Here is a 21,802-nt window from a genome sequence, read left to right on the forward strand (position 1 = left end):
CATCAAAAGATGAAAAATCTGACCCTACGGCATAAGCTGGTTTAAGGTGGCAGTAGCTGGTTTAAGCTGGTCCTCCTAGCCTGGGAAAGCTTAAGATCTCGCTTAACATGCAATGGTCAGACATTGGAGGAATTTATTTTTTGCTGTTTGTTTTTAGGGCAGATTATATTTATGGATGTACTACCATAGTATATATAAAAATAGTGATTTAAAGCAGTGGTTCTCAAAATGGGGGCCGTGAGATGGTGCCAGGGGGGCCCCAGTTTTATGACATTTTATAAAATACATTCCTTTATCATGAATTCTGTGTAATTAAACCTAAAAATAATAAGCCAACTAACCAACAGCACTACTAGGTATAATTTTATATGTTTTTTTTTTAAATAAAAATATTACATTTTACAACTGTTTTGTCATAAATTTTCTTTCGGGGGGCCGCGAAAGAATGCACCGTACACAAAGGGGGCCGCATGCTGAAAAAGTTTGAGAACCACTGATTTAAAGAATTATGATTTTGTATTTTGCAGTGTTTCTCAAAGTGGAAATAAATTGAGTGTCAGAAGTGTTTTGGATGCTCATATATTTCCTATTCTGTCAGTTTTATTGCAAATATATGATGGATGACTTGGCCAACTGTTTTCTGAAGCTGATCTTGGCAGGGCTACATGTGTCTGACTCGAGATTTTGAGATCGTTTATCCTCAACGTTTAAGCTTTAAAAAAATGTACAGGCCTGTAAACAAGTCATCACAAACAAGATAAATAAATTAAAGGTTATGTTCTTACAGATTCCATTTTAAAAATTTTAGTTAGTGTGTAATTTTGCTGTTAGAGGATAAATAATATCTGCAAAATTTTAAAGCTTAACTCTTTCACCGCCAGCGTTTTTTTTTAAAAAAGTTGCCAGCCAGCGCCAGTGTTTTTCATGATTTTCATCAAAGTTTAATGCCTTCCAGAAAATATTTTCTTTAAATATATAAACATACAATATACCAAATGAAAGAACAGACTCTCTGCTTTCAAAAAAAAAAACCTTTCATCCTACCTGCAGTGGTTCTTTTGTAATCAGCTTTTGAATATGGGTAGGTTTCTGCAAAAACACCACATTTTGAGCAAAAAGCAGAGATAATTCAATTTTTGTGACGGACTTTTCATAGAGATCCCATTCAGAGCGATCTTTAAAACAGACACGGACATGCAGCCGCTTGCCATAGGGCAATACTTCCGGGTTTAAAAAGTTGCGGAAGGGTGGCCACCTGGTGGATAATAGCGGTATTGCGGAAAGACGGAAAATCTCGTCATTGGCAGGGAAGCGTTTTCTCTTGATTGACGAGATATCTCGTCAATGGCGGCGAAAGAGTTAAAGTTCACTGCCAGGCGATATATTTTCTTTAACAGAAGTCTTCTTTTTAAGCCTACAGCGAACGGCCGGTTTGGACTACAGCCATCTACTTCCCGATTGAATGACGTCAATAAAACAGTTTTTGACTAAACTCCGCCCCCATGAATACATCAGTCGCCAGCTTTGGCTCTAACGGCTATGCTAAGCTAAGCTGCTGTCGAATCACAACACACTAAACAAACTACACAATCAAAACTCGTTACGTATTTCTGAAGGAGGGACTTCATAAAAATGTGTTGGAAAATGTGTAAAAAAAAAATTCTCCCTAGCTGTCACTGGGGCAGTACTTTTTCAAAAATTACACATTTGCACCTCAAGAGTTTATATTAGCACCCAAAGGTACACCTTGGTACCAAATGTACCTAAATTGTATATATTTTGACTTGTTGAAGGGGTACTGCCCTAGTAACAACTTTATAACAAAATCTGTTTTGAGCACATCACCTAGCTACAACCATTTATGCAAAAAAGCGTTTTAGTTTTATTTCATTATTTGATATTTGATTATTTGAATTGTGTTATTGTCTAACAGTACAAAGGTGTTAAAATGTAATGTGTCACCCCGCCTTTACTCTTTCTCTCGGACTACAATAACACTTTTCCTGTGAAATCCACATATAATCTTGCTCCTTGCTGCCTCCCTCCATCTGTCAGTGTCCGTGCGGGTGCCCTCCACGAGCAGTCATTGTATATGACAAACATTGACAAGATTATTACTAATGAAGAGAGGGAGGAATAGTGGGTAATTTCTTTGCTTTTAAATGCATTAATGTCGCTCTCTGTCCTACTGGCGGGGCGAGGTGATAAAGTTGTATTTGCATTTGGCACTTCACTGCCACAGTTCCATTAAAAGGCTCGTCTCATTAACATCGCTTTGCGCTTTTTGCCGAGCCTTCCGCCCGCTCCTCTAGCACGCATGTTACTTATGCATGAGAGATGCTAAAATAATCGTAGTGCTCCCATGCCTGGCTTATCTCTGTATGATAAGGGCTCTGATCCTTCTCCAGGCTCTCGTATCTGATTTTGTGTCAGATGAATGATGTTATTCAAATCTGATTTTTGAGGGTACCTGCTGATGACGTGACATCGCAGCACAAAGCTTTACATCTGCATGTGAATGGCTTGTAGGGCTTCCTGGCAGCGGGATTCGTTCTAATCAGGACTGTTTTAAAGTGACTTCATTCTGTCTGTTAAGATATTTCTGGTGTGTGAGTAGTTGACACACATCGTTTCCATAGATTTTAGGTTTAAATATATGATCCTCATACTGTAGGGCCTGCATAGTCAAATATACCTTGGTATTCAATTTAAGTTAAGGTCATAACGATTGCATGTGTAATAATTATTAAAAAGGATAAAAATATGCTGTTTAAAATAGTTTAAAAGTCAGAAATAAAGGTACAAAAGCTGTCACTTGGATGGTACCTATTTAAAAATGTTGAGGTACCAGTATGTATCTGTGAGGGACCAATATGCCACTTTGAGGAACTAAAATGTATCTGTGAGGTAGCAATATGCACCTTTTGAGGTACTAAGATGTATCTGTGAGGTACCAATATGCACCTTTGTTGTACTAATATGTATATTTGAGGTACCAATTTGCATCTTTGATGTCCTGAAATTGATTTGTGAGGGACCAATATGCCGCTTTGAGGTACTAATATGTATCTGTGAGGTACCAATATGCACCTTTGTGGTACTAATATGTATCTGTGAGGTACCAATATGCACCTTTGTTGTACTAATATGTATATTTGAGGTACCAATTTGCATCTTTGATGTCCTGAAATTGATTTGTGAGGGACCAATATGCCGCTTTGAGGTACTAATATGTATCTGTGAGGTACCAATATGCACCTTTGTGGTACTAATATGTATATTTGAGGTACCAATTTACACCTTTGAGGTACTTATATGTATCTGTGAGGGACCAATATGCCGCTTTGAGGTACTAATATGTATCTGTGAGGTACCAATATGCACTTTGGAGGTACTAGTAATATGTATCTGTGAGGTACCAATATGCACTTTCGAGGTACTAATATGTATCTGTGAGGTACCAATATGCCGCTTTGAGGTACTAATATGTATTTGTGAGGGACCAATATGCCGCTTTGAGGTACTTATATGTATCTGTGAGGTACCAATATGCACTTTCGAGGTACTAATATGTATCTGTGAGGGACCAATATGCCGCTTTGAGGTACTAATATGTATCTGCGAGGTACCAATATGCACCTTTGAGGTACTTATATGTATCTGTGAGGTACCAATATGCACTTTCGAGGTACTAATATGTATCTGTGAGGGACCAATATGCCGCTTTGAGGAACTAAGATGCATATGTGAGGTACCAATACACACCTTTGAGGTACCAAGATGTATCTGTTAGGTACCAATATGCCTGTTTGAGGTACTAAAATGTTTCTGTGAGGTACCAATTTGCCTCTTTGAGGTACTAAAATGTATCTGTGAGGTACCAATATGCACCTTTGTGGTACTAATATGTATATATGAGGTACCAATTTGCACCTTTGAGGTACTGAAATGTATCTGTGAGGAACCAATATGCTCTTTTTTGTACTAAAATGTATCTGTGAGGTACCAATATGCCCCTTTGATGTACTAATAGGTATCTGTGAGGTACCAATACACACCTTTGAGGTACCAAGATGTATCTGTGAGGTACCAATACGCACGTTTGAGGTACTAAGATGTATCTGTGAGGTACCAATATGCACTTTTGAGGTACTAATATGTATATTTGAGGTACCAATTTGCACCTTTGAGGTACTGAAATGTATCTGTGAGGAACCAATATGCTCTTTTTGGTACTAAAATGTATCTGTGAGGTACCAATATGCACTTTCGAGGTACTAATATGTATCTGTGAGGGACCAATATGCCGCTTTGAGGTACTAATATGTATCTGTGAGGAACCAATATGCTCTTTTTGGTACTAAAATGTATCTGTGAGGTACCAATATGCACTTTCGAGGTACTAATATGTATCTGTGAGGGACCAATATGCCGCTTTGAGGTACTAATATGTATCTGCGAGGTACCAATATGCACCTTTGAGGTACTTATATGTATCTGTGAGGTACCAATATGCACTTTCGAGGTACTAATATGTATCTGTGAGGGACCAATAAGCCGCTTTGAGGAACTAAGATGCATATGTGAGGTACCAATACACACCTTTGAGGTACCAAGATGTATCTGTTAGGTACCAATATGCCTGTTTGAGGTACTAAAATGTTTCTGTGAGGTACCAATTTGCCTCTTTGAGGTACTAAAATGTATCTGTGAGGTACCAATATGCACCTTTGTGGTACTAATATGTATATATGAGGTACCAATTTGCACCTTTGAGGTACTGAAATGTATCTGTGAGGAACCAATATGCTCTTTTTTGTACTAAAATGTATCTGTGAGGTACCAATATGCCCCTTTGATGTACTAATAGGTATCTGTGAGGTACCAATACACACCTTTGAGGTACCAAGATGTATCTGTGAGGTACCAATACGCACGTTTGAGGTACTAAGATGTATCTGTGAGGTACCAATATGCACTTTTGAGGTACTAATATGTATATTTGAGGTACCAATTTGCACCTTTGAGGTACTGAAATGTATCTGTGAGGAACCAATATGCACTTTCGAGGTACTAATATGTATTTGTGAGTTTCCAATATGCCCCTTTGAGGTACTAAAATGTATCTGCGAGGTACCAAAATGTATCTGTGAGGAACCAATATGCTCTTTTTGGTACTAGAATGTATCTGTGAGGTACCAATATGCCTCTTTGAGGAACTAAAATGTATCTGTGAGGTTCCAATATGCACTTTCAAGGTACTAATATGTATTTGTGAGTTGCAATATGCCCCTTTGAGGTACCAAAATGTATCTGTGAGGTACCAATATGCACCTTTGTGGTACTAATATGTTTATTTGAGGTACCAATTTGCACCTTTGAGGTACTGACATATATCTGTGAGGTACCAATATGCACTTTCGAGGTACTAAGATGTATCTTTGAGGTACCAATATGCCCCTTTGATGTACTAATAGGTATCTGTGAGGTACCAATATGCCCCTTTGAGGTACTAAGATGTATCTGTGAGGTACCAATATGCACTTTTGAGGTACTAATATGTATCTGTGAGGTACCAATTTGCACTTTCGAGGTACTAGTATCTGTGAGGTACCAATATGCCCCTTTGAGGTACTAAAATGTATCTGTGAGGTACCAATTTGCACTTTCGAGGTACTAGTATCTGTGAGGTACCAATATGCCCCTTTGAGGTACTAAAATGTATCTGTGAGGTACCAATATGCCCCTTTGATGTACTAATAGGTATCTGTGAGGTACCAATACGCACCTTTGAGGTACCAAGATGTATCTGTTAGGTACCAATATGCCTGTTTGAGGTACTAAAATGTATCTGTGGTACCAATATGCACTTTCGAGGTACTAATATGTATCTGTAAGGTACCAATATGTACTTTTGTGGTACTAAAATGTATCTGTGAGGTACCAATATGCCCCTTTGAGGTACTAAAATGTATCTGTGAGGTACCAATATGCCCCTTTGAGGTACCAATATGCCCCTTTGAGGTACTAAGATGTATATGTGACGTACCAATATGCACTTTCGAGGTAGTAATATGTATCTGTGAGGTACCAATATGTATCAGTGGAGAGGTACCAGTTTTTACCTTTGAGATATTATATGCAAGCTACTACAATAATAATGCATTAAAACAGTGTATACACCATCCTCATACACTAGATGGCAGAGTAACTCTTTAATACAATACATGTTTATTGTATTTCCTGCCATTCTCAATACAACGCCCATGAGATTCAGCATGTGATTCAGCTTTCTGTGCTAATTCATATTGTAAAAATGTGTTGCTCTGGTAGATTGTAATGATATTTAAATTGATATAACTCATTGTATTATTCAGTGTTTTGGTTCTAATTGTTGAATATTTCATTATTTCACAAAGAAATTATAATGTAGCTCTGCCACATACATCTAAGTGTAAATGTGTTCTTGTACCTTAACTGGTTAAGCATTGTGATAGCAATGCAAATGGTCATGGGTTCATATATGCTTGAGTTTAATGCAATTGTGTACATGTGAAACCAGCGTACATGTGTTCACTAGTCTTAGTTGTATTTATTCCATTCTACATGCTCTGGAAATCAAATAAGTTTGTTCCTCTGTATGTTACGTGTGAATTTCAACAAATTCACTTGAAAACAAAGTTAAGAAATTGCCTCGCCCAAAACCATCCGCTGTATGTTCAGTGTATAAAAAACATTTGCATTGGTCGTTTTGCTAAACTTTTTATTATGTATCACAGAAGAAAGCAAGTCCTACAAGTTTACAACAACATGCTTGTGTAATTAAAGATATAGAAGTCTACACAACATTTGTTTGGAGAACCGTAGCTTAGTTAAAAAGTCTTTGATCCAAAGTGCAAATGCAAGTTTATCTTCTCAAAGTAAAACTTCATCCTCCACTTCATCACAAACATCAACATTTGCCCTCACAGAAGTATCACAATAAGCACCCTGTTATCAGTTTGTTGGTTTATTTATTTGCGTTCTCTCATCTCCCCCCGGTTTATCAGAGGAGCTCAGCGTGAGTAATCCGCTGTAGTGCGAGAGAAGAGAGCCGGTGTGGTACCAGAGTCCTATCGGTAATTGTAATCTCGGCCCTGACATCTTCTTGCATGCAAAGCCATTAAGACTCCTGCGCTCCTCGAGCATGCGCCAGACCGCGGCTCAGGTAATTGCCAGAGGGGTGCGCGGCAGCAGGTGGAGTGGATAGATTTTATCCCGCGCTCCCTGCTTCGACTCTTCCTTTCTAGCGTCGACGCTCGAGCAGGAGTCTGGGATAAGAGGGAATTAGGTGCAGGATTAGGTCTTGTGTTTGTTTCTGCAAGTGTTTACTTGTGTTTTTTAGTCACAGGTTTCTCAGCTAAGCATCTTATTGTGTTGTCCTCAAAATGCCAAAGTAGTTGCAATGAAATCGTGCAGAATTTGTTATCTCGAGTTTGAATGTTCTGGCCATTTTATTGACTGTGGATTTAAAGAGTAGGTGGGAAATTGATTATGCAGATAAAGGGCAATTGGGACACAACGTAGGCAAGATTCAAACCGGTAAATTCTGCGTAATCACCAAAGCTAATATGGTAACACTTTACAATAAAGTTGTATTTGTTAGCATAAGTTAATGCATTAGCTAACATGAACTAACAATGAACAATAGTATGATAATATGTATTCATCTTAGTATGTTAAAGGCATAGTTCACCAAAAAATGAAAATTCTGATATTTTTTTTCACTCTCATGTTGTTACGAACCTCTATACTTTTTTTTGTTCTGATGAACACGAAGGAAGATATTTTGAGAAATGTTTGTAACCAAACTGATCAAAGGCCCCATTGATGTTCATAGTAGGAAAAAGGAATACTATGGAAGTGAATGGGGCCTCTGATCGGTTTAATTAAAAATATTCCTCAAAATATCTTCCTTTGTGTTCATCAGAACAAATGTATACAGGTTTGTAACAACATGAGAGTAAGTAAATGATGACAGTATTTTCATTTTTGGGTAAACTATCCCTTTAATTTCAGCATTTACTTGAAATCAAAAGTTGTAACTAAACGTTAGTTAATGCATGAACTAACATGAACAATAGTATTGGCATTAACTAAAAATATCAAAGATTATTTAAATAAAATAACATTGCACATTGCCACCTTTAATCTCTCTTCTAAAATGCTCAATTTCATATTATGTATTTGGACACGTTTGAATCTGCGTTTTTCATATTAGTCACCACTAACCGTCTGATGCTCATGATAACAGGTAAGGTTATCGTTCAGGGGCAGGCGACCTCCTAAGCGGACAGAATTATGAGTGCTAGCTACATGCTTTACCCGTGGTTCAATAAAACAAGATGAGCATATAAAATTTTTATACCGTGTTAGCGTTTGACCGTTCCACACCGATTCCTGTCTCTCTCCCTTTGGTGCCAAACGAACCTGACCCTCCGTCAAATAGTTCCTCTAGATTTGTCTTGATGCTCTAATCTATTTTCCCTCATGTCATTAATATCACGTTCAAGACCCTGCTCGAAAATGACAGCGACGTTCAAGCCCTCGGCTCTCGCTGGCACGGTGGCCGGTTCAGGATCAGATAAGGACCATGCGTCGCCCTGCTCAGCAGAGAAATTATTCATAGCAACGGCACGAGTGGCCCTTCCTCTCCTCCCTAGACGACTAAAGCGGCGTGCACTCTTGGTAGTCAGTTTGAATATTAAGTGCTAATTTATTGCGTAGCCGGGAGCTACGTGTTAAATAAACGCAGACAAGTAAATAGACGAGGAACGCAGGAGGGAAGCTTTGCCCAGATATCAGATGGCAACGCAGCACATCCAACATAGAGGAGACGACGGATTATAAACACACACCGCAGGACACAACAGATGTACCGTGTGCATTTTTGCATAAGACGAAGCGGAGAACGAACGAGAACCGTCTCTCGTAATGAGCTTCAGTCACATAGCCTTAGAAAGTTGAAATTAAATTAAATGAACCTGAATCAATTTCTTCATGACATGGGTCAATCAATAGCCGTTCAGTGGTAACGTTATCTGGACGTTTCATGTGGAAAGAGCATTTAATTGTGGATTGTCATTACCAGAGGATGTAATGAATAAAAATGAGTGGTTTTATTTAATTGTTTTATTACATGGGTTTGGTTATGACTGTGACATCTAAATCTTGTATTGCTTTTCAACAATGTTCTTGCCAAAGTACAACTTGTGTTGATTTTCTCACCCTCATGCCTTATATATACACAATAATAATATATAATACACAAGACAATATTTTGAGATTATTTATCTGTATATAACAAAATATAATACTATATATATATATATATATATATATATATATATATATATATATATATATTTTGTCACAAGACATACAAGAACCAATAAGATTCTATGTTCTTGACGTGTCACCAAATGTGAATGTACTGCACAACTTTTTGGCAAGTACCCACAACACCCCAGCAACATGGTGGCATTTTAAGATGGTTACAGATCAGCGCTGTAAAGTAATAAATATGGCGGCACATTGATATCGTTGACTCTTATTGTTTTTTTCGTGTGTGTTTTGTCACATGACATGAAAGAACCAATGAAATTTGACGTTCTTGATGTGCCGCCAAATTTGCATGTACTGTATTCATAGCAACTTTTTGGCAAGTACCCACAACACCCCATCAGCATGGCAGCATCTTAAGATTGTTACAGATCAGCCCTGTAAAGTAAAAAATATGGCGTCAAAATCGTATTGGTTTTTGCGTGTGTTTTGTCACAAGACATGCAAGAACCAATAAGATTCGACGTTCTCGACATGTTGCCAGATTTGCATGTACTGTATTCATAGCAACTTTTTGGCAGGTACCCACAACACCCCAGCATCATGGCAGCATTTTAAGATTGTTACAGATCAGCCCTGTGAAGTAAAAAAGATGGCGGCACGTTGATAGCATCAAATCTTATGGTTTTTTGCGTTTGTGTTTTGTCGCAAGACATGCAGAAACCAATGAGATTCGATGTTCTTGACGTGTCGCCAAATTTGCATGTACTGCACTCATATCAACTTGCCACAGTATTGTGGCAAGAACCCACAATACCTCAGCATCATGGCGGCATTTTAAGATTTTTACAGATCAGCCCTGTAAAGTAAAAAAAATATGGCAGCACGCTGATAGAATTGAATCTTATTGGTTATTGCGTGTGTGTTTTGTCACATGACATGCAAGAACCAATGAGATTTGACGTTCTTGACGTGCCGCCAATTTTGCATGTACTGTATTCATAGCAACTATTTGGCAAGTACCCACAACACCCCAGCACCATGGCAGCATTTTAAGATTGCAACAGATCACAGCTGTAAAGTCAAAAATATGGCGGCATGTCGGTAGCATCGAATCTTAATTGGTTTTTGCATGTGTGTTTTGTCACAAGACATGCAAAAACCAATTCTACGTTCTTGACGTGTCACCAAATTTGCATGTTCTGCACTCATAGCAAATGGCAAGAGCTAGTGCCATTTGAGTAGCACATCATGCTAATAACAATGTCTTTTCAGACCCAGAGAAACAATATATTATTACAATATATAATTTTTATTCTGCGTTTTCAAACGTTTTCTGGTTCTTTCTCTGCTCTGTCACATTGCATCTATCCCGCCCTGAGTACTAGAAGTTGCGCATGCCTCATGCACCATTGTTTATAGTCAGCCCGACTCGGAGCAGGGCTCATCTCTAGACTTATCAGTGTAATTCATGCTTGCCTGCGTATTATCAGCCTGCTCCAGATCCCAAACAGAGCGTTACACGAGTGCAGCACGCCCATCAGATCGGCTTTGTCACCACAGAGAATTTAAAGAGGATAAATAAAGAAATGACGAGGCCCGTGTGGTGGGGAGACGGATTGAGCAGACGCGAGCTCACATGTGTGTATCTCGACAGGCTTTGAGGGTTCTTTTAGATTGAGCGATGAATGTGCCGTCATCAGAACGGCGGGGAGCATGCTCTTGATTCTTCAGTTAAGAGTTTGTCAAGTCGCTTTTAGTTCCTCGAGAGGCTATTTTGGGCCGTACGCAGTTCTGCTGGCAAGGTAACACTCCTCTTTAGTATTGTAAATGCCACTTACATAAATAAACTCCTCTAAATCTGTGAAAAATTAGCTTCTTTGTAAAACTGTAGTTACCGTATAGCTTTGAAATCTGAGTGGATGAACTGTGTTTGAAGCCATTGTATTAAAAGTACATGGTACTGAAATGGTAACAGGATTTCAGGAACAATATATATTTTTATGTTCTCACCAACAGCGAAAACAAAGCAATTTCAGTATTCAATAAAATTGTTTAATAATGTATTCACACTGAAAATGCATACTGTAAAGGGCACATATTATGCAAAATCCACTATTACAAGGTGTTTGGACACTAATGTGTGTTGGCAGTCAACCATACATTGAAAAAATCCCTGTTAAACCAATTCAGTCTCATTAGTCATGCTGTTTTGATTCTTTTGTTAATGTGATGTCACACAAACAAAGCCCCGCCCATGACCACTGACTGACTGGTTCAATTTTACCCAAATTGTTAGCACATTGTAGCGCTAATGCAATACTGTTATCAGACTATGGTCGCAGACTTTATTCACAGGAATCAGATCTATTGTTAACCAAAAGCGCTCACTGTATGTTGGTAAGGGTGTGATTAGCAGTAGCTCATATGCATTTAACTCTTTCCCCGCCATTGACGAGATATCTCGTCAATTAAGAGAAAACGCTTCCCCGCCAATGACGAGATTTTCCGTCTTTCCGCAATACCGCTATTATCCACCAGGTGGCGCCCTTCCGCAACTTTTTAAAACCGGAAGTATTGCCCTATGGCAAGCTGCTGCATGTCCGTGTCTGTTTTAAAGATCGCTCTGAATGGGATCTCTATGAAAAGTCCGTCACAAATATGGAATTATTTTTGCTTTTTACTCAAAATATGGTGTTTTTGCAAAAACCTACCCATATTCAAAAGCTGATTGCAAAAGAACCACTAAAGGTAGGATGAAACGTTTTTTTTGTTTGAAAGCAGAGGGTCTGTTCTTTCATTTGGTGTATTGTATGTTTATTTATTTAAAGAAGAACATTTTCTGGAAGGCATTAAACTTTGGTGAAAATCATGAAAAACGCTGGCGCTGGCTGGCAACTTTTTTTAAAAACGCTGGCCGCGAAAGAGTTAAAGGTACACACATGAAAAGAGCACTATATATATATATATATATATATATATATATATATATATATATATATATATATATATATATATGTATATGTATATATATATATGTATATATATATATGTATATGTATATATATATATGTATATGTATATATATATATGTATATATATATATATGTATATATATATATATATATATATATATATATATATATGTATATATATATATATGTATATATATATGTATATGTATATGTATATATATGTATATATATATATATATGTATATATATGTATATGTATGTGTTTAAATATACATAATATTTACACAGCACAAACTCATATATTATGCAAAAAATTACTTTTATTTTGTATTAGATTAATCTATGCCCAGCCCTCATTTTAACTGAATGTTCACATTATACATTATATAGGATGATTCAATGTAGAAAACAGTACAATTACAAAAAAATACGTTCACAAAATAGGATACACTTGTTAAACGAAAACTAAATCAATTCTTGTAAACACCAAAAATAAGATGGAAAATAGAAAATAATAATAAATTATATTTCTAATTTCAAGCTGATGTATTGGACAGCATGAATGTGCAAAAGCAACCATATTTCCTCTGATGCTCAGGCTCTTGGTTTTACTCAACCTTTCTTTGCTTATCTCTGTAGATCCATGTGAGCCCTGGCAGCACGAGCGCTTGGCTTCAGCAAGCAGACCAGATTACCCTCTCCTTCCTGTTCATTAAATACGTGTGAAATGCCCTGCTGTGGCTTCCGTAATGAGCAGCGATTCCATACTACATAATACGTTTGTTAACACCCAATTTACGGGTGAATTTTAAATGCCCCTGCAGATTTACGCTAAGCTTTTTACAGTTGCCATATCTCACTCGATATTTTACCAGAAAGTTGACAAAATGTAACTGGCAGTAGTTAAAGGGCACATTTCACAAGACTTTTTTAAAGATGGGAAAAAAGTTTTTGGTGTCCCCAGAGTACGTGTTTTAGCTTAAAATACCATATAGATAATTTATTATAGCATGTTAAAATTGCCACTTTGTAGGTGCGAGTAAAAATGTGTCGTTTTTGGGTGTGTCCTTTAAAATGCAAATGTGCTGATTTAAATGGCAGTGCCGTGGTTGGATAGTGCAGATAAGGAGGCCACATTATCCCCTTCTGACATCACAGGGGGAGCCAAATTTCAATTACGTATTTTTTCACATGCTTGCAGAGAATGGTTTACCACAACTAAGTTACTAGGTTGATCTTTTTTTTAATGTTAAGTCAAAATTACATGATATATCCCCTTTAAAGTTGTCCAAATCTGTTGTGAAGCTTTTACATGTTTTACAGTTATGCATTTGGTAGAAGGGTTTATCCCAAACTCTTACAGTGTGGTCCTTTTTTGAAAAGGTCATAATTTGTAACATTTAGGTACAGCTTTAGTAGTGCAGAGCGTGGCACAACCTAACGCTTTTTGGTTTTGGCTCAATCATTAAAAAAATATTTGAGTTTGATTAATTATATTTTTACACAAGCAACACACACATCTCTGCTACAAATGAACATTTGAAGTTTGTTTCTAGTACTTACCATTCTTGCACAATTTCACCAAATGTGACAGAAGTGCAAACGTTACAACTTACCCCATAGGTGGGGTTCATTGTAACAGGCAGGGGGTTAGTTGTAACACTTGCTAAAAATTAAGTTTGCAGGCAAATATTTCAATATTATTTTGTCTTTATACTTGAAGTGAATATTGTTTATATATCTGTCTATAATAGACCGGTATCCGCACTGTATTCATTCATCCAGCCCTTTTCCAACAATAGTTCAATTATAAATGGATACAAATGTCTAAATATGTGAGAAAAAGCAGCACAATTATGACCAAAACATTTTTTTTATATGTGACCCAGTCTGTAATAACCATACTACAGTTTCAAAAATCAAATTCTGAGATAATGAGCATCAAAGTCTGATTTTAGCCATTCATTCATATCCTCTACCATTATGTAGGATGGTTTTTGTATAGAAAACATTAAATCATAAAAATGACTGGGTCAGATATTTCCTATGCCACATTACAGGTTAACATTGATGTCTTTTAAACCACCCTGATGCATAATCTTAATCCAGTCTTCCTCAGTTTTCTGTAGCTGTGTTAAGTGATCTGTGTTTTTATATTTTCTTTCTCTCTCTCTATCTCAAGCCCGCCTCTGAACTGGATGCCTGGGTAAGCATGGCCTGTTCCCCACTCATTGTTCGATTTTTCCATTCATTTATTCGTTATATGTATCTCTTTTTGCTCCTTGTTCCTTCATTTATACATGGTGTTTCGGGTTTTCATGCGTTAAGCCCCGATTGTAAGCATGCAAACCGTGTCGGCCGTCGTGGCGGTTTCGGAGCTACCCAGCTAGAAAATTGCATATGATGCGAGTGCTGATGGAGGTGATTTACTGCTGGCTTTAGACAGGAGGCAGAGGAAGGGGGTGATTATGTATGCCCGTAATTTGGGGTTGTGCTTTGTTGTGCACTGTTGTCTGGCTGCACCAGTACATTCGCCTCTCTCCCGGTCAGCACTGCGGGGCGTCTCCACCAGAGCACGCTTGTGTGTGTTTTGTGCAGGTGTGTGTGCGAGGGTGATTGTGTGTATGCCGTATCCCGCTGGGCTTAATGTATCCATGCCTTGTACATAGTTGCAGAATGAGGGAAGCTAATTATAGGGAGGGCGTGTGAGCGTGTTGGCATGCCGGTTGCTGCATTCCCTTTTCCTGTTGAATATTGCCTTTATTCTGGTTTTGAATGTTCCTCTACATCCCTCAGTGATGCATGCCATGTGGTGCCACTGTTGTTGTTCGGTGCTGCAGATGTGTGCATGCTCACAAATAGTCGTTTATATCAACTTAAAACACACTTGGGTATGTGAATTCAGAATATGTTCCAGCCATTGTGGTCACATTTAATTTTCGCACAGCTGTCACATTTAAACTAACATTTGTCATAATTTTTCAAGGCTTGGATCCCACTTACTTTCTTTGTTGGGATCTCTCCATCTTGTAAATCCTCACTGGTGATTTTTTTTTTCAAAGGCTGGAAATCTTACACCAGCTGTCCAGTCCTAAAATTTGTGGCAGAGTCATTAGAATGGTTTTAGGAGCTTCGGCCCATGCTGTCGAAGTAAAGATGCGATGCTAATTGCGAGCGCAGGCTTCACAGTCCAGCTACCCTTGTGTATGATCAATGGTTTTGGGCCAGTCTGGACATATGTTGCTGAAAGAATTTGCAAATTCAGCGCCCAAAAACTTAAACCCTGAAGATTTGCCAAGAAATTTCATGAAATACAGAAATTTCAGACAACAGTTGGACTATGAATGTCTTGAGCTTATAAGCTTGTAAATGTTTTAAAAATATTGCCAAATGGATCACGAGATTTAGATGCATTTTTATATTTGCAAGAAAGTGTATTTACCAACTGCTAGGTTTTGTCATATAGTTACAACAAATTTATGAAGCGCTCAGATGCAAAACCCTCTGACATGTTTTCTTGTAAATGAGTATTCTTTATCAGACTCTTATGTTTAGGTTTAGCAATTATACTTTAATGGCAATGAAAGGGTTATTAGTCAGTAATTTGAATGTCTTATTTTCACAAATGTCACTTGGTATTAAAGTCGCAATGAAATTAAATCTCCTTCCCCTTTTCTTCTGGTCATATGGTATGGCGGACAGGGTTTCCAGCAGAAAATGTGTTAGTTAAGGTGGTTCAGGTTACGAGGGCGTGGCAATCAAAGGGGCGGGGGGCGTATGCGTCATGATGAAAATTAAAATATTTTAATAAAATAATTAAAATAAAATCTTTATTTTTAAAACACTCAAATAAAACTTAAAACTTTGAAGAACCTATGACAGATAATGAACACATACTAGATTATTAATGAATTAAATGTTTTACCTCTAACAGGAATAGCTGCCTAATGAAGTGAAACTAAAGGGTTAATAAACACAAACTAAAGTTGATGTTGTAGAACGTCCGGCGAACGATGATGGATGGCGCAAAAATTGTTAAAACTGATTATTCCTCCAGACAGTGACGGTCCGGACCACGTCTTTCTCATTTCGGCCGTGTGGCGCGCGTCCCCGCTATTCTCCGAGATGAACTTGACGGCTTTTTGTTTAGCGCTTTTTTTTTTTTTTTTTTTTTTTTTGACGACCTAGTTAAGGCGGTAGGGTTTCCAAGCTTAGGCGGGCCGCCTTAACTGAAATATGCTGCGGGAAACCCTGGCGGATGGGCGGGGTTTGGGAAAAGATCGCAGGGAGCAAATAGCAACATGACCCAACTTCAAACCAAATCCAATCAGTTCTCAATGGACCAGCCCTAACTTTTTTCATTTCACAAGCCATTTCACTGTCTTTCGGTGCAAAACCCTCTAAGTACTCATTTAAAGGATTAGTCAATTTTCTTAAACAAAATCCAGAAAATTTACTCACCACGTCATCCATAATGTTGATGTCTTTCTTTGTTCAGTCGAGAAGAAATTATGTTTTTTGAGTAAAACATTCCAGGATTTTTCTCATTTTAATGGATTTGAATGGACCCCAACACTTAACAGTTCTAATGCAGTTTAAAATTGCAGTTTCTAAGGACTCTAAACGATCAAATAAGGGTCTTATCTAGCGAAACGATAGATAAAGCATTAAGCGCATTTGTAGCAAAATTATTTGATGAACATATAATAAGTGCCGAAAGCATTCGGTTAGTATGTTTTTCTTATTTTTGACGGAAATGTCATTTAGCAGCTTTTGCATCTGAGCTTCACCATCTTCTTTAAATATATAGCTGACAATTGATTCGTTGTTACCAAATGAGTGCTATGAATTCATAAATATGCTTTATTTTTATATATAAAATATTTGTACCTTCAAATGACATTTACAATTTTTACAGGGGAAACAGCTGGACAAGAAAGAGGCGGAGCTAAAAGCCCTGGATGCTTTCTACAGGGAGCAGATTGCCCAACTACAGAAGAAGGTTGGTGACTTCACATCAAACAGGAAGTTAATCAGATATGTCGATTTGAGATGTTTTAAATGTTTTGACTGTCGACAGGCTGAATAGCTGACAGATGCTAATGTTCATGCTTGTAATTGGTAAATTCTTAAAAATCACAACCCCCCCATGTCATTTTTATTACCTTTTAAAGCTCTTCGGTCTCAAAAGCTTTGAAAAATCTGTCTTTTAAGTTCTCCTGTCCCATATAATTTTCACAGCGGGTGTATGACATTTTGGAGAAATAAAATGTGCAGCTTTAAGGAAAGGTATGTTTAAGCTTATAGCCATCTTTGGATCAGCAGGTGGTTCGTGTGAGGCAAAGTAAGATGTCTCTGTTTGTATGCAACCCTGCCTACACCGTAGATATCTTTGTGTTTATCCCCAAATGGGGCTGTATACCACAGCCCTACCTTCAGCCATCTATCCTCTGTAAATGACTGGACAAAGATCATAATGGTCTGTATGCCACCAAAGTGGGAATCTGAAGTGCAACGGCGGCTGCCTTTATCCGCTGGGTTCACACCTTGATTTACCCCATTGGTGTAAAAAAACGAATAAAGTTACGTTAAATGGAAAGGGCTTGCTCGGCGTGGTAAGGGGCAATGGTGCAGAAAGTGCTTTAGCCAAAGCCTCAAAACCATTCAGTTATTGGCAAATGAAGTCAGAGTCGCTCTCCAAGATTTGTGATTTTCCCCAGTCCCCGTCTTATTCGTTTTCTCTCTTTTGCCCTCCCTCACCCTTATTTTCTACACTCACTCTTTTTCTGAGGTCTTATCGACTGCGTGCAGCAGGCAAAAAGTGAGATTTGCTTCTGTCCCCCCTCACCAACATGCCGAGGAAAGCGGTCCAGCGTGTAACAGCGGCCGTGCTGTAAGGAAGTGGGCGTACATAAAAAAGGCTTTTTTGCTTGGTTGAGTTACTTTATTTCCCAGAATGCAAAGCATTAAAAGAAACATTATAACCTAGTTGCGTAGTAACGTCAAATGAATTTGGTTCAGTGCGCCGCATCGTAGGTAACTTAACCATGAGCCAATTTCTCATTTGATGTTACTATGCAACTAAGTTATAATAGATCTTTATCTGGTTCATAAAATTTTGCATCTCAATATTGTTGCATAGTTACGTCAAACCAATTTGGTTGAATTTGGTAAAATGTGTTGGTTGAAGCATTGCAAGGCCGTTTTTTCCATTTATATAATTTTATGCCGTCCATTTTGTATTTATTAGATGCAGTTTTTGTATCCTCTCAATCAAACATCATCTTTTAAGAACGATCCCAGCCACCTTGACGGCTTTAGGAAGATAATTCGACTTTATTTGCCGTATTCAAGCGCTCTTGCTTTGTTCATATAAGCTTTACTAAGAGAGTTGCTCAGTCACTGGCTTGAAGAATTGCCTTTTTGTTTATTCACTTTAGGCCTAGTGATTCAGGGGAAGTAGATGGAGATGAATGTTTTGGGTACATGCTTCATTGTGATGAGAAAACAAAAGGATTGCAAAGGGAAATATTAGCACTGGGATGGCATCCATGGTGGCTTTGCCGGGTTGATAATTTAACGCTTGTGTCTCTCGAAAGAGGGGATTTGTTCCATGGTGTACAGTTAACGTTGTTTGCATGCCGTAGATTTACGCTCCGCTGTCTTTGAGACTTAATTCGTGTTTCGTTTTGAGTCTGAGACAGGATTATAATAATGCAGTTTCTGTCTGTATTGAATGTACGTTGCTAGTATATTCAGTGGATGTTAACTAGAAAGTCATTGCATGGTAAGGTATAAATTAATTTAGGTTTTTTTTAACGGAGTAGACCAACAACTTGGACATTATTTTTATATAAAATATATCTAAAGATATTTCATGCATTCTGACATATTTACACTCTCTAAGAGTTGAATTCCTCTCGCTAAACAGAGGCAAAGTGTCAAAAAAGCAGTTGGACATATGAGTATTTCTGTGCCGAATGCACTTCGCCAGGGTTCGTACAAGTTTCTGAAAGTTTTTTTTTTTTAACATGAAAGATTCATACATAACAATCTTTGGTGATTCTCACGAAATCAAGATTTAGAAGGTGTCCAGCATCAGAATTTTTAAAAAACCCTTGAAGCCATTTTTTTGCACATATAAGATTAAGGTCTGAATTTACCATAACCATTATTTTTAGAGGATTTAAAAAATATTTCCTATAGAATTATTACATTTTTTAGATTATCATTATCAAAAATGATCATTACCGTAACATGATATTACACATTAAATGTATGCATTTACAAACTCATGTTTTGGTAATGAGAACTAAAAAGTTGTCTAGGTACTATGACAAACAAAATTTCAACTTTTATCTGGAGAGAAAAAATAAGAACTGCTTACCTGGTAGCCATCTTGAGTGTCACAGTCAATTATGTCCCTTCCAACATTTTTTTTTTTTTTGAAAATGTTAGTTCCTTGAGGGCTTAAACAATGATTGAAAATTGTTGCGAAGGATGAGAAAATTAGTGTTGGACACATTTATATTCCTTATTATTGTCTCTACATTTACCAATGATCACCAAATACCACATGTTTACTTTACTATAACAAGCACTGAAGCTTTTTATTTTTTAGATTTTTTTATTATAAATATTTCCATGTCAAAGAACCCAAATACAGTCATGGACATGTTGCGGTAATGAAAATTTTCCCCTTAAATGTGGAAAAAACTACAAAATTGGTTTGTATGACATCATTTGAAATCATGTGCAAAATTGTACATGAAGAGATGTTTGTATGCTTCTTATTTTGATACTCTTACTTTGCATTTACTTTTTTATCAAAATGTTTCATGACACCTCATAAGTCTAATTTCACGAGAATCACATATCACCCTCTTGCTTTATTTTTTATGGGCAATATCAATGCAGAAAGTTCATTAGAAGTCCTTAAATGGGCACTTTAAACGCGGGGTGCACGATTTTTGAAAAAGCTTTGGAAAAGGGGGTCGTGCCGACTACCAAAACACACTTGTAGCAGTGATGCATGGGTCAACAACCCGCACCCGACTGGCGTTTCTAACTAACCCTCATATATATATATATATAAGGGCAGAAAGAGGGACAAGTACTCTATATATATATATATATATATATATATATATATATATATATATATATATATATATATATATATATATATATATATATATATATACTGTGACCCGAATATTATTAAAAATATTTTTGGATGATATTATTATTAAAAATCACCAACTTACTGTAGCCAATCAGCAGTAAGAGTCATGTCTACTAACCGACATCTTTGCCTGGGTCGCGTATGTGTGGGGCGGGTCTATCATAAGAAGGTCCAGATTCTATTGGGGTAGGGGCGTGTTTGTTTAGGTGATTTCAAATGTCAACATTGGCTTTCAGAGATCATGCACCCCGCCTTTAACCGGAATAGTGCATGCTGCACACAGCAACCAAGAGCTGACATGAAATCATTGTCACCAAAGAAGTGTGCTGTTGTTTGTGAGGAAAATTGAATGAACCCAACATATGGAAACAATGCATATAGTTTGTTTTTCCGGGGTAGCAGCGTAGTTGTACGTGTGTGTTTTTTTAACCCTGTATTTTGTTTAAATGGAACGGTCTCAACCAGGCCATGCATCAGAGGCGGTAAGGAACACGGCATCAAAGGCGCGTAAGTGTCACGTCATGTGCATGTAGTGAATCATAAGTTATCCAGAGATAATGGGATAATGTTTTGCGTGTGTTGCTTGCTCGTGACTCACTCCACCCGCGGTACGCCTCAAGGATCTCGTGTTTTTAAACACTTCATGAATAAACATAAATACCCTATTTTAGTGCCTAAAATAAGTGAAACATCTAATTTAATTAATATAAATATTTATGTTTTTTTCCAATTTAGTCATTATTAAAATTAATGTGTGTGCAAGTGTTTTATAACATAAACAATGAAACCTTCACAATAAAACATGGATGTATATTTTAAAAGTAAATAGTATAATAATAATAATATTTTGCCTGCGGGATGGATGCGGCTAACAAAATTTTTGCCCAAAGTACTCCGTCAGGGCATAAGGAAGTGGTCTGCATTGTCTCTATTGCTGGCTCATAGCAGACACAGCCTGCATGGATTAATGGCGACCCGGTGCTAATTAATGTGTGATAATCATAAACAAACATTCTGCATTGGGAGCCCCTCCTCTCCACCCATGCACGCTGCCTCACACACCGAGGTTACAGACGAACTTCTGTCTAATAGCAAATGGGATCAATCTAGTGTGTCAGATGCTCCAGTATTTATATTTACCTCATTACAAGAAAGCGCCGTTTGCCAAAAGGATCACAGACTGGCAATGAAAGGCGTGCAGTGTGTTTACAGTCGGGCTTTAGTTGCTGTGTGACAGAGTTAGACCAACGGGAGAAGGATAATGCAGACAGTTGGCATGTCTGTTCAGACTGCTGTTACCCCAGCAGGGGTATAGGAGGAT

The 21,802-nt window shown here is 37.6% G+C and overlaps 1 protein-coding gene across 3 annotated transcripts in view; it reads left to right on the forward strand.

Moving 5' to 3' along the window:
* chchd6a (coiled-coil-helix-coiled-coil-helix domain containing 6a) overlaps positions 1-21,802 on the forward strand; it is a 77,904-nt gene that overhangs the window by 5,082 nt on the left and 51,020 nt on the right. For 2 of the 3 annotated variants that reach the window (XM_065285368.1, XM_065285367.2), the window contains exons 6-7: positions 14,479-14,502; positions 17,215-17,298. In XM_065285368.1, coding sequence (XP_065141440.1) covers positions 14,479-14,502; positions 17,215-17,298 — 108 coding nt within the window. The remainder of the gene's footprint in view (positions 1-14,478; positions 14,503-17,214; positions 17,299-21,802) is intronic. The other variant, XM_065285369.2, reaches the window with a different exon arrangement.

This window comes from Paramisgurnus dabryanus, chromosome 21 (genome assembly GCF_030506205.2).
Source record: "Paramisgurnus dabryanus chromosome 21, PD_genome_1.1, whole genome shotgun sequence".
In the NCBI taxonomy this organism is placed as follows: Eukaryota; Metazoa; Chordata; class Actinopteri; order Cypriniformes; family Cobitidae; genus Paramisgurnus; species Paramisgurnus dabryanus.